Source organism: Schistocerca serialis, chromosome 10, assembly GCF_023864345.2.
Source record: "Schistocerca serialis cubense isolate TAMUIC-IGC-003099 chromosome 10, iqSchSeri2.2, whole genome shotgun sequence".
Taxonomy (NCBI): Eukaryota; Metazoa; Arthropoda; class Insecta; order Orthoptera; family Acrididae; genus Schistocerca; species Schistocerca serialis.
The window spans coordinates 123,269,583-123,284,433 of NC_064647.1; the positions used below are offsets into that span (position 1 = coordinate 123,269,583).

The window sequence follows — 14,851 nt, forward strand, 5'->3', positions numbered from 1 at the left end:
TGCGAGCTGAGCAGCAAACAGTTCGTGTGTCTAGTGAGTGTGTCTTTGATAATTTTTTTTTTTTTTAAGCTTTCATCAGTGGACATGAGTGAAAAGCGAAAGAACATTTCTCTGGAAGAGAATGTTTCTGTTATTAAAGTGGAGGCATCTCCTGGTGTGTGTCGCATGGAGCTAGCAAAGCAATTTGAACTGGCCCACTCAACACTATTATGAAAAACAGATCATCGATAATGGAAGGGTTTGAGAATTGTGGAAATTCAAAATGTGTGCATTTGAAACCATTGACTTACGATGAAATGGAGGAAGTTTTATTAACTTGGTTTCAGCAAGCATGTCTCAGAAAATTTGATGCCAAAATGGGGAGTGCTGCTGTTTGTGGATAGATATGCGGCACATCAACCAGACATCCTTTCTGAGAAATGTGGAAGTAATTTTCCTGCCACCCAATTGCACCAGCCATCTGCAACCTTTGGACTTGGGAATAATACACGCCAGTAAGGTTAAATATAGGACAGCCCTTGTGAAAAAGGCCTTGAATTTGATGGACCAAAGAAAACTGGGAAGCCAGCAGAGCTCACAACTGAAGCTGAATATTTTACAGGTAATGAATTTAATTATGCACTCGTGGAGGGAAGTTGGTGCTGAAACTATTAAAAACTGTTTCACAAAAGCGGGATTGTGTGAGAATGAGATGGCAGCTCCTGTAGATGATGTTGCAAGTGATTTGCAAGAGTTTCAGGAATTAATAGGCAGTGATTCTGTCACTTTTGAGGACTGTGTGTCTGTGGATGACAACGTGGCAACCACAGGAGTACAAAGTATTGAGGAGCTGACTGCAGAGAGACGCTTGGAGAATAATAGTGGTAGTGAAAGTGACAAGGAAGATGACCCTGTGCCCTCATATACTTAGGCAGCTGAAGCCTTTGAAACATTCAAGTCTATGAGCCATCATATATCTCCTGAGGACAGAACAGTAGTTCAACTTGCTCATTTGGAGCAAGAAATGATTGCCATAGAGTCTAGGAGAAATAGAAAACAAACATGCTTGCTTGAATATTTTAAAAATCATAGGTATGTGATTTTCAGATTGCATAGGTTCCTAGAGTTTTGTGCAAATGTAAGTTCCGTTTCATAATTTAATTATTAAAGTAATTTTTTTTGTAACTAATTATTTTTTAATCTGTACCATTTACTGTGTTTTTATGTAATATGGTCCATAAACAAAATTTGGCTCATATTCTATAATTGGGTCAACTGAAGAACGGGATACCATCTGTCAGCTTTGGACAATGTCATATCTTAAGAATCTGTTATAACTTTTTACAGTACAAACTGATCCATTTACTTTCACCCATTCACTTATCGGGCCCTATGTTTTAATTACAAAACACTAATCATTTGATACAGTGATCATTTGCAATGAATATCACAGTGTTGTGAAAATTTAAAATGTCATCTATGGCACCATTTCTCAAAACTGATTAGTGGTGTCCTGATCATCAGTAATGCCCTAGAATTATTTGGAAGCCTTCCTCTTTATAGTGTTTTCCTCTATACAGTTTTCAGAATTTGTGGTCCCTTGAAAAACCTTATATAGAGGTTTCACTGTATTTTACTTTCTTCTGTATTACAATATGCTAAGTTCTTTTTGTCTGAAATAGTTTAATATGTATGACTTAAATTTGATACTTCTCACATACTGTTAAATACCTTTACATCTACATTCAGACACTGGAAACCATTATGAAGTGAAGTGCAGTTTATGACAGCGGAACATTAGGGTTCCTATCAAGTATGAAAGTGGAAGTTTGCTAACAGCTCTCTGACATGTCACATTTTTCGTCTTTTTTGTATACTTGTTTAACAAATTACTGACGTGCAATAGTGGTTTCAGGTAACTGCAGTATTTGGGTATACTGCTAATAGACCCACAGAACATTCGTGCTTAAAGCTTTGGGGGAAGGGTGACGTGTAAGGAATATCAATATTTTGTTGAGTGCTCTGGAAAGTCTATGGCTCTGATGGCTTAATATGGAAACATGTATTTTTAATATTATTCAGTAGTGAGGAGATCCAACCTGTTCCGAACATTGCACATTGTATTCGAGGGGGGGAGGGTCTTAAACTGTGATTTCCTTGACTATATGAGAGAAATGTTATTTAATTGACATTTAGCAAAATCATTAAACTTCTTAAGGGATGTCTTCCTGCAAGAATTGCAAAGATTACTGTTGTTTCCATAGAGACAACAAAAAGCATGTTGCTTTTCCGTATCCAAAACTTAACCATATGGGATATGGGGGGGGGGGGGGGGGGGAGAAGCAAGCCCTACTTTAGGTGTAACCATTAACTACATATTTCCAGTAATATCAAATTAATTCCATGCTTTTGCTTTTGCAGACATTCTTTACATACTGCTGTGTATGTGTATGAGTAGAGACATTGTTACTTTGAGTTGCTAACAGAATTTTTTTGAGCCCCTAACAGTGTATAGCATTATCACCAAGATTTAAATTGTTGCTATGCAGTAAAAGCTTCTTTTGATTAGGTCTCTCTGAAGAATTTATTTACCTGTGATCCTGTTAGCAGAACAGAAAGCAAGTGTCACAGTTTACCATTTTGCTTCAGTTTTCCCAGCTGTGAATATGTTCTCAGGTAAGATATCATGAAAATTCAATTTAATGTGGACTCTGAAGCAACTCCAGAGGTGAAATTGATTGAGCTGGATAAGAACTACAGACCAACTTCATAACCCAATACACATTGATTTACTACTTCTGTTCATCAAGGCTTGTGTAGTTGTCACAGTTTCAGTAGGTCTGACATCCAATTTTAATACACAGAATCATACTTGTGGTCTACCTAGACAGCAAAATTGTAAATTTAAATTCACTTCCTATAAAAATGGCATAATAATTCCTTCGTGATGTGAATCGCAGGAATATTTTACATGCACTAACCTGCATTTTGACCTACTGTACTGGCATGTGCTTAGCATCTAACACCCTGAACTCCTTTGGTGCTCTTATCAATTTTACTGGTGGACCACCACCATCATTTGCATGACATCTTCCTCATAAATTTATTATTTGGCTAGACTACATGTAAGCAATGCAACACTTCAGCAACAGCAAAATCTGAAGAAGTGGTGGATCACTTATACTGTCCTTGGGCTGGTTCTGCCTCTCATAGCATATTTTCCCACTACTCTATACAAGAGATCCACACCACTCATATGCTGAGTCAAATAATTAACCACATTTGCGGACAGTTTTATTGGTTCATAATCACAACCTGTTTCAGGCAATTACAATCCCGTACTCAGGTGTACAAGACTGCAAAACGGGAAAAGAAGAAACTATAATAAGAGATTGTGTACTCTTGTTTGTTATAACAGTGGGGATTCACTGTCCAACTATAAATATGAAGTTGATATGAATCGATTAGTAAGAATGAAAACGTGGGTGTCACACCTGCCACAAAGTAACGTAGGAGAAGTGAACAGTCAAAGAAAGCAAAAAGGGAGAGAACATCGCCGAACAGTGTGAGGCATATGGCATCCACGCACTGAACAGGTGACGTACGGAATGAGGGAGTGATAGAAGGCAGCTGCACACAAAAACTAGTGATAATCATATTATAAGATAAAGTGATGCCATCTCGTGCCAAATAGCATCAGAGGTGACTGACTAGTCTGAATGTTAACAAATGGTTAATACATAACTGAATATAATTAAATGTACTTCATCAAAATATAAAAAGTCAAGTGGAAAATTGTGTACTTGGGCATACAATGAGTGCCAAACCATCTATTAAAAATTATATAAAAGATAATTTAAAAAATATAAATAGCCACAAATGAACCAGTAGTGTTGAGCTGCATATAAATAAAATTAGCATTATGACATTAAATATCCATAAAGAAAATAGTGTCAATTTGGTAACTAAAAGAGATGAAAAGAAAAAAAGAAAATTACTTTGTGAGGAATATTGATGAGATTTGGATACTATTTCAAAAAGGAATAATTGTTTAGAAGATATATATTCTTCAACACTGTTTGCTTGTTAATGGTAGCTGAAGTTGTCAGAAATTAGGCACAGTGTAAACAAATTTCCTTTAATAAGAAATTAAGGATGCAACATTTATGATGACTAATGCCCATTACCTTTCAAATAACTCCATAAAATGGACTTAGAATTATTAAGGTCCATGTTCTTTGAATCTGATGTTAATAGTATGTCCCATCTGACTGATGTAGAGGCATTGGAAATCATTACACTTACCTCCACAAAAAAACATCAGTCAGTGCACACTTTTAACATCAGATTCAAGAAAGATCAGGACCGTAATAATTCTGAGACCACGTTATCTACTCGCATGAAAGCCAAGGAGCACTCGATTGGTGACATAAATACCAGTTAAAGTATCCTTAGGCACCATAAATGTCACATTACAAACCACTCTGAAGCATGTGTATCTTCTAAAGAATTATTCCTTTTTGAAACAGTACCCAAACGTCAGCAATATTCCCCTCACTTTCCTCTCAAAGGAGTTTTATTTTATTTTTATCCCTTTCATTTTAGTCATCTGATTGATACTAATCTTCCTGTGTGGATACTTAAACATTATCTCCCGCTTGCTACTATTGGCTCTTTTGTGACATTTAATATATTTTTTTAAATGTTATCTTCTATGTCAGTTTTAACAGATCGTTGGGAACTGAAAATTTATGCCCAAGTACATGATTTTAGTAAAGTTTTATAAATTACTGCTACCAGTCACGAACTTTGTTAACTATTGCATTACCTTTTATTTAGCGATATGTTTAGAGGGAATACCTCATCTTCAGGCTAAATGGCACTACAAAAACAATTTTACTATTAGGTCATACCGATGGTACATTGTTGTCGCATCCGTAGTTTCCTACGAGCAGATCAGAATGGGAGCTAGATGCTAATCCCAGTAATGAGGCGGCTTGCCCAACTCGAAATCCTGGTGCTGGAAATTCTTTGCAGATAAGGGAACTTGGTGGAATAAGGGACATATACTTCTGACGAAATAACTGAGACAAAACACGAGGTAGGATAAGACCACTGTTGAACTCTAAGCGGCACCAACAAATTGAATGTAAGTTGTGCAATCCTGCATATACCCTATGCAGCTAAGTGTCACGAGAAACGAAGTCCCGTCCCGAGGGCAGAGTAACTCAGGTCCAGCATCTGAGGCAGGTGTCAAAGCTGCTTATATAGGCTCGTCTGATGCAATCCTCCGTGATCATGAGCATCTCCCGTGTCCTGTCAACCTTACAGAACAGTCTGTCATAGCTAGCCACGTAGCTCCAGCGTCCCTTGCCTCAAAAACGCAACCCCTCCTGCTTCCCAGTGCCCTGGATGACTAGGTTGCTTTCCTACATTTTCATCTTATGCATTGTTATGCATTTCTACTCACATTCGCGACACCTCTCACCACGAGGGGAAAATTTTGTAGTCTCTCCTCAGAGACTGCAAAATTGTGCTATCAATGTGTTAGCGTATGCCTCTAGCATTCGACTTTTTATTAAATTGTAAATTTACATTTTCTTTATACATTTACTTGTTTTTCTTTAAAGTGTATTCATGTCTTTTAAAACCATTTGTTTAGCAAAAGGCACCCGATACTTTTACGTTTCAATGGTATTTTACAAAATCCTATTATGAATACACAAATTCATTAACTCAGTAATTCTTTTCAGTAGCATTTAAAATCATCTTAAAGTTAACATATAGTTATTCATCCTCCACATCACAATTATTGAAGGACATTACATATTATCTAGTTCGAACACACTAGAAATTTCTACTTTCTGTACAATCATGGGCACATCATAATTTCTTTGTTTACAAGGGCCACACAAACAATATTTTCTCAAGGGATCTATACAAATCATGGGCACATCTTAGTTTCTTTGTCTTCAAGGGCACACGAATGATTACATCTTGAGGCACACCCATAATATCATCTCCATTATTATATTAATACAATCTTATTCTTTTATCTCTTGTCTGATCTTGACATTAACATTACTTTTGATCTCTTCCAAATATCTTGTTGCTACTATCCGTCTTCCATAACTCATATGGACACTCTCTCTTGCCTCATATCTGATAGGCATTCTTTCTAAAATGATTTCCTCATTCTCTCCTACTTCCCTATGAGCAGGTTGGTATCTAACCATTTCTCTACTTGGATACTGATTTTATAATTTTATATCTTACACAGATTTTCCAACAATCGTCTCTCATACTCTTAAACATAAATTTATAGCATTCTCTACAACATTTACAGTATCTGCAAATACATAAAAGGATTATTACAATTACGATACTTGAGCCCATGTAACTCCACATGGACATACTGCTTAGTGAAAATCTGCTAAAGGTAGTCTTTTGCTGATATAAAATTTCATTCTCCAATTCATCTAACTTATGTCTAGCGGCATTTGAGTCATCTGTCTTACAACATGTTCGACTGGCAAATTTAAGGTAAGCTCTGTTATATTTTGCTTTTCTTCGTTAACAATGCAACAATCTATCTCTGTATTCAGATTTGGAACAATATCATCATTTGTTCTAATTATGTGCTCAGATTGTATTAATTTTTGAGTGCCATAACCTTTACATTTTCCAAGAAATTTTAACTTGCCATGAACAACTACATCCCTGGGCTCATATCACTACATAACACTGTAAGACATTCACCTTTAGGTGCTACAAATAACCATTCGTTACCTCTGATTTGTGTCTGTTGTTGTTGTTGTTGTTGTTGTTGTTGTGGTCTTCAGTCCTGAGGCTGGTTTGATGCAGCTCTCCATGCTACTCTATCCTGTGCAAGCCTCTTCATCTCCCAGTACCTACAGCAGCCTACATCCTTCTGAATCTGCTTAGCGTATTCATCTCTTGGTCTCCCTCTACGATTTTTACCCTCCATGCTGCCCTCCAGTACTAAATTGGTGATCCCTTGATGCCTCAGAACATGTCCTACCAACCGATCCCTTCTTCTAGTCAAGTTGTGCCACAAACTCCTCTTCTCCCCAATTCTATTCAATACCTCCTCATTAGTTATGTGATCTACCCATCTAATCTTCAGCATTCTTCTGTAGCACCGCATTTCGAAAGCTTCTATTCTCTTCTTGTCCAAACTATTTATCGTCCACATTTCACTTCCATACATGGCTACACTCCATACAAATACTTTCAGAAATGACTTCCTGACACTTAAATCTATCCTCGATGTTAACAAATTTCTCTTCTTCAGAAACGCTTTCCTTGCCATTGCCAGTCTACATTTTATATCCTCTCTACTTCGACCATCATCAGTTATTTTGCTCCCCAAATAGCAAAACTCCTTTACTACTTTAAGTGTCTCATTTCCTAATCTAATTCCCACAGCATCACCCGACTTAATTCGACTACATTCCATTATCCTCGTTTTGCTTTTGTTGATGCTCATCTTATACCCTCCTTTCAAGACTTTGTCCATTCCGTTCAACTGCTCTTCCAAGTCCTTTGCTGTCTCTGACAGAATTACAATGTCATCGGCGAACCTCAAAGATTTTATTTCTGCTCCATGGATTTTAATACCCACTCCGAACTTTTCTTTCGTTTCCTTTACTACTTGCTCAGTATACAGATCGAATAGCATCAGGGAGAGGCTACAACCCTGTCTCACTCCCTCCCCAACCACTGCTTCCCTTTGATGTCCCTCGACTCTTATAACTGCCATGTGCTTTCTGTACAAATTGTAAATAGCCTTTCACTCCCTGTTTTTTACCCCTGCCACCTTCAGAATTTGAAAGAGAGTATTCCAGTCAACACTGTCAAAAGCTTTCTCTAAGTCTACAAATGCTAGAAACATAGGTTTGCCTTTCCTTAATCTTTCTTCTAAGATAAGTCGTAGGGTCAGTATTGCCTCACGTGTTCCAACATTTCTATGGAATCCAAATTAATCTTCCCCGAGGTCGGCTTCTACCAGTTTTTCCATTCGTCTGTAAAGAATTACGTTAGTATTTTGCAGCTGTGACTTATTAAACTGATAGTTCGGTAATTTTCACATCTGTCAACACCTGCTTTCTTTGGGATTTGAATTATTATAGTCTTCTTGAATCTGAGGGTATTTCGCCCGTCTCATACATCTTGCTCACCAGATGGTAGAGTTTTGTCGGGACTGGCTCTCCCAAGGCTGTCAGTAGTTCTAATGGAATGTAGTCTACTCCCGGGGCCCCTTGTTTCGGCTTAGGTCTTTCAGTGCTCTGTCAAACTCTTCACACAGTATCATATCTCCCATTTCATCTTCATCTACCTCCTCTTCTATTTCAATAATATTGTCCTCATGAACATCGCCCCTCTATATACTCCTTCCACCTTTCTGCTTTCCCTTCTTTGCTTAGAACTGGGTTTCCATCTGAGCTCTTGATATTCATGCAAGGGGTTCTCTTTTCTCCAAAGGTCTCTTTAATTTTCCTGTAGGCAGTATCTATCTTACCCCTCATGAGATAAGCCTCTACATCCTTACATTTGCCCTCTAGCCATCCCTGCTTAGCCATTTTGCACTTCCTGTCGATCTCATTTTTGAGACGTTTGTATTCCTTTTTGCCTTCTTCACTTGCTGCATTTTTGTATTTTCTCCTTTCACCAATTAAATTCAGTATCTCTTCTGTTACCCAAGGATTTCTACTGGTTCAAATGGCTCTGAGCACTATGGGACTTAACATCTGAGGTCGTCAGTCCCCTAGACTTAGAACTACTTAAACCTAAGGACATCACACACATCCATGCCTGAGGCAGGACTTGAACCTGCGACCGTAGCAGCAGCGCGGTTCCAGACTGAAGCGGCTAGAACTGCTTGGCCGATTTCTACTAGCCCTCGTCTTTTTACCTACTTGATCCTCTGCTGCCTTCATTATTTCATTCCTCAAAGCTACTCATTCTTCTTCTACTGTATTTCTTTCCCCCATTCCTGTCAATTGTTCCCTTATGATCTCCCTGAAATTCTGTACAACCTCTGGTTCTTTCAGTTTATCCAGGTCCCATCTCCTTAAATTCCCACCTTTGTGCCGTTTCTTCAGTTTTAATCTCCAATTTATAACCAACAGATTGTGGTCAGAGTCCACATCTGCCCCTGTAAATGTCTTACAATTTAAAATCTGGTTCCTAAATCTCTGTCTTACTGTTATATAACCTATCTGAAACCTTTTAGTACCTCCAGGGTTCTTCCATGATTCTTGAACCAAGTGTCTGCCATGATTTGTGTCCATAAGCTTTCATTTAATACTATATACCTTTGGTTACAATCTTGGTAACTGGTTGTAGCATTCTAGCCTCACACATCTCATGATCATAAGTAGACAAAGAACAAATGTTTGCTTACATATTCTGTGACTTTGGTCTACTTTTTTACGTAACAATTGCTCATAGTTTAACTTTACATATTGTCTTTTCATGTCATCTATTAACAGAACCTCTTTCTCTGGAGATATACAAGGGCTATCCACAAAGTACATTACGTTTTGGTATTAAAAATAAATAAAGTATTGGAATTTTTTTTTATTATATACAGATGAAAGCCACACTTAAATACTACTTTTCTACATAGTTGCCATTTAAATTAAGGCACGTATCGTAGCAATGGACGAGCTTGGAAATTCCTTCGGCGTAAAATTCTGCATATAATAAAAAAAATTTCCAATACTTTATTTATTTTAAATTCAAAAACATAATGTACTTTGTGGATAGCCCTCGTATATGTTAACAACTATTTCTTGGCGTCTACTTCAACTGGTAGGGGCCACATTTTATACATATCAAATATACTGCTATCAGGGGAATGTTTAATACATAACTTAATATGTTACCGGCTATAAAAACATCAAGGTCAATTACCTTAAGTAACTGATAACCATTGTTCCCTGTAAGTGCTATTGGGAATCTTTCGTCTTTTATATCATCTTTTATTAACTCCAAATATCCAACTACTTGCACAGGATTAATCAAATGCGGTTCTAAAATACCTTTCCGTGTGTTTACAATTGTTGTGATTAACAAATCATATTCCCATTCTAGCTCATTGAAAATAGACAATAGCTGAATCAGCTGTTTATTAATGGTTATCAAAATAACTGCTCTCTGTAGCTGCATATCAGTGCTATTTTCAAACTGTATAATGTTCTGACTGAGCCTTTTCATTCCTTGAGTAATTACCTTTCATTTCTGGCTATTGAGCTGACAGTTTGATTGAAACTTGTTAACATGGCCTTTACTAGTGTGACTTGTTCTCGACTTAATTTTAACAGCTGTTTCTGTTCTCCCTCTAACACATCAATTTTTGACTTGAAATATGATGTGTCATCTTCATCTAGAGTTCCAAATAAAACTTTACTTATTTCTCCAACAAACTTTAGTACTCCCCGTTTTCGTATTCTTCACTTCATGGTGAGCTAACTGTCCAATTAGACTGAGATTTTTCTATTTTTCCGATGCTCCATTCTAATGCATGTTTCGCACTGGCACATTCTGAGGCACTCATATTAAGTAAAACAAATCTTCTCTCACATAATGTCACAGCTCTGGTAGCTAATACTTCGGTGTTTTCAAATTTCTCTTGTAACTTTAGCAAGTTAAAATAACTTACAATTCTCCATGTCACACTATGGAGACTGACAATCCTGGTGATGGTTGGTATTTTGTAAGGTGAAGATCCAGATGAAGTGCCACTGTTTGGACCGAAGTAATCCCGAAGGCTAATATGGCCATTCCAATCATCAGCTGTGTCATTGCCATCCTGTTATTAGAAAAATTCTTTCAGGCGATGGTGTGTACCATAAGGCACTTATTCTTTCTTATCTGTATGACCACATTTGGTCCTTTAGTTTCTTTTACTATGTATGGGCCTCGCCATTGACTGTCTAATTTCCTTGACCCCTTCCTCTTCTGACACTTTCATCATATAGGAGGACTTTGTCTCTGAATTGGAACTCTATCGGATGCTGGTTTCTGTCATAATATTCCTTGCTCTTTAATCTAATTTGGGCATTATAGCTTCACACACACTGGTGCATAGCTTGCATTCCCTCTTTTAGTTCAAGTAAGTAATTGTCATAATTATTTGTTACTTCTGCTGGGTTCTTTTGTAGTACTCCCAGTACATTACACAACCTCACGAAGAACAACTCGTGCAGTGTGTACCCAGCTGCACTATGCGGTGTTGTGTTAGATACAAAGAACGCATATGGGATCCCTGTGTCCCAATCAGTTTGTGCCCAAACTATGTAATGGTGGAGCATTTCAGTTAAGGTTCTGTGTGTTCTTCTTAGCACTCCATTAGTCTTCGGACAGTAGCAAGTGGTTTGAATTTTATCTGTGCGCAACAATTTGCAAACTCTCCGCATTGTTTCACTAACAAAGTAGCTGGCCATATCATTTAGTAATATGGATTGTATGCCAAACTTCAAACTGATCTTTTCTATTAGCACTCTTGCTACCGTTTTGAAATCTTGTTTCTCCATAGGTTCTGCGACCAGAAATTTTGTTAGTGCATCTTGAAAAGTAAGGATGTACTTATTGCCCTTGTCTGTGGGGGTCATTGGACCAACAATATCAATGTCACGCTTTTCAAATACAAGCTCAGGGGTAGTCGTAATTTCCATGGGCATTTTAGTTTTGTTCTGTGTAATTTTATTCCTTTGGCAGCTTTCGCATTTGCGAATATACTGCTCTATATTGGCTTCCATGCCTTCCCATGTACAATATTCTTTTATTCTTTCGTAAGTTCTTCCTATCCCCTAATGATCACCAATTGGTGAATCATGAAACTGTTTGAGAATTGTATTCTTCTCCTCTAAACTCAAATTGGCGGCCGATTCCTGCACAGCCGCCTTTTTTTGTGAGGGCCTGTGTGTCTTTACCTTCCACATGGCCTGAGTGTTTGGCCCTGCTTATCTCCCCTCCTGCAGCTGGCTCTTTTACATCGCCACGTGCGACCTCAGAGACCACTTCTAAATTACTGCTCATCCCAGCTGTTCCTGACCCCTTTCGGTTGCATACCTGTCATCATCTACCTCGGTTGTTGCCCTCAAATTTCGTATTCTGGATAGGGCATATGATACCTGGTTTCCTTTACCACTTTTATACAGAATTTGGTAGTCATATTCTTCTAGTTTCAGTCTGAATTTCATTAACCTTGACGACGGATGGTAACACTGCTTACCCACATTAATGGCTTATGGTCTGTGCAAATTGAGAATTTTCGACCAAACAAGTACGGTCGAAAATATTTCACTGCCCAACATACAGCTAACATTTCTCTCTCTCTAGTGCTATATGATCGCTCAGCTTTACTCAGTGTTCTTGAAATATATGCTACAGGTAAATCATTACCCATTGTGCCTTGACTCAAAATGGCTCCAATGGAAGTTTGGCTAACATCTGTGGTTACTATTAAGTCCTGTCCAAAATCTGGGTGCTGCAATATTGGGGGATTTATCAGGTTTTCCTTCAACTGATGAAATGCTTCCTCCTGTTCCATTCTCCAATTATATACGAATCCTTTCTTTAGCAGTTCATAAAGGGGTTTTGCAATTTTACTATAATTGCTTATAAAACACCTATAATACCTGTTGAGTCCGGGAAAACCTTTTAACTGTGTAGAAGTCTTTGGCTGCGGATATTGTCTCACTGCTTCGACCTTTTTTGGATCTAGCCTTAATCCTCCTGCTGTAAAAATGTGCCCCAAATGTGTGTGATCTCACACTTGTTGACCTGTAATTTTAAATTATATTTCCTGAGTCTTTCAGATGTTTCTTCAAGTTGACTATTGTGTTCTACCAGTGAGGATCCAAATATTACTACATCATCTAGGTATATAAACACCTTTTCTCCCTGCAGTCCCATTAACACTGAATTCATTAGTTTTTGAAACTTATTTGGAGAGCTGTCTTTAGATCCACTGGCATCCTTTTATACTCATAATGACCATAGGACATACTAAACGCCGTTTTCTCTTGATCTTGCTCATCTAATCGCATTTGATAGATCCTTTAGCTAAATCAAGTGCCGAGAAGTATTTTGCCTTTCCTAGTCCATCTAAGATCTCTATTATTGGAAGAGGATACACATTATTGATTGAGATCTCATTCAGGCGCCTATAATCGGCTAAAATTTGCCATTTCTGTTTCCCACTAGCATCCATTTTCTTAGGAATCATCAATAATGAGAAATTCCATGCATTCTTGCTTGGAACTATATCATCGTCTTGTAACATTTTATCAATTTCCTCTTGCAAGACCTCTTTTTGCCCGTACGGTATTCTGGAGGGCCTTGAACATACTATTCACCCTTCTGCTTCTGGTATTAATTTAATTTCATGTTTTGCAACATCTGTATACGTTAAATTATCTCCTGGCAAGTGGAAGATATCATTATATGCCATGCATATTTCTGAAATGGTATACCTTTCTTCACTATTTAAATGTTCAACTCTCAGGTTTCTCTCTCTCCACTTGCCGTACCTTATACACCACCTCAGGTGGCACTTTCTTTGTCACTAATACCAGACACTTCATAGATAGTCTCTCATGCGTTTTGTTTTGTACACTTATAAAAGTGCCCTCCTTAACTCGTACCAGCGCTTCTGGTACATAAACACCAGGATTTTCTTCCTGTTTAGGATTAATCACCCCTGATTCATTTCTTGCATTGACTTTGATTCTAAGAATTCTCTCTTCTCAACGACCCATTACTATTCTTTGCCCCTTTTGTTTCACTCTTGTGGTTTCTCGTCCGCACTGACTTAACGTCTGTGTCAAGGCACCAACGGTAACCGTATTTGCGCACTGTTTCGCAGTTCCATCTGCCATCGAACCAGCACCACCCACGTTCGACCTATCTTTTTCTTCTCTTGTGGCTCCCAACGCATCTGAACTGTTGACTCTCCATTTCGCAGATTCTACTGCCATTGGACCGGCCCCAACTGTGTTCGATGTGTCTTTTATTTCTATTGCGGCTCCAATTGCTATCGAACCAGCTCCAACTACATTCGTTAGATGTTTACTTCCACAAATGAACATTTACACTTTTGCTTGGTGGCTCCAACCGCCTTGTCACTTAATAGCTATCTCTCACGGCTACCGTCGCCATCGAACTTGCTCTGACCGTGTTCAATCTGACGTCTCGGTTTCGCGGCTCCAACCGCAACCGAACACGTACATCTCTTTTTCTGCAGCTCCTACCGTGCTACCATTATAACTGTTTCTACGCCGTTCTTAACTCCGCCTCCCACTAATCCATACACATTTTGCTCCATAATCTATCACGGAATCCTGTCTTGTTAGGAAATCTTTCCCTAGCAAACCTTCAAATCCCTAGCAAACCTTCAAACGGCAGATCTACCTCTGTCCCTATAACATGAACTGCATGTTTTACAGGCAGATCCCTTGCAATCTCCAATGCCAACTCTACTGAACCTTCAGTCTTTGCTACAGTATTAGCGATTCCCCTTATCCTAATACTGTCTCTTGGGTTACATTTCACAGTGTTCCATAAACTTCCATTTTTTACTAAACTTATTTGTGCCCCACTATCTATTAAAAACTTCATTGAATTTCTTTTTCATTTTGTGCACCCTAACTCTATAAAATTGTTTCTATTTGTGCAGTCTACTGTAAACATCTTACTGGAAGTGGCGCAATGCGACTGCCTTATTGCACCTCCTTGTAGTTTACCGGCCTCTTATTCTTTTGTTTCATCAACCATGGGCATTCATTACACTGTCTCGCGTAATGGCCTCTCTGGCTGCATTTAAAACATATTACATCACTTG

At 38.2% G+C, this 14,851-nt stretch overlaps 1 protein-coding gene across 1 annotated transcript; it reads left to right on the forward strand.

The window, feature by feature from the left end:
• Positions 1 to 385: 385 nt before the first annotated feature.
• On the forward strand, positions 386 to 910 carry LOC126424592 (tigger transposable element-derived protein 6-like). The gene has a single exon (XM_050087333.1). It carries the CDS (start codon positions 386 to 388, stop codon positions 908 to 910), a length of 525 nt encoding a protein of 174 aa, XP_049943290.1.
• The last annotated feature ends 13,941 nt before the right edge of the window (positions 911 to 14,851 follow it).

Excerpts from the sequence above, each read along its gene's own strand:
- LOC126424592 (XM_050087333.1), top strand. The coding sequence starts at position 386 with ATGCGGCACATCAACCAGACATCCTTTCTGAGAAATGTGGAAGTAATT.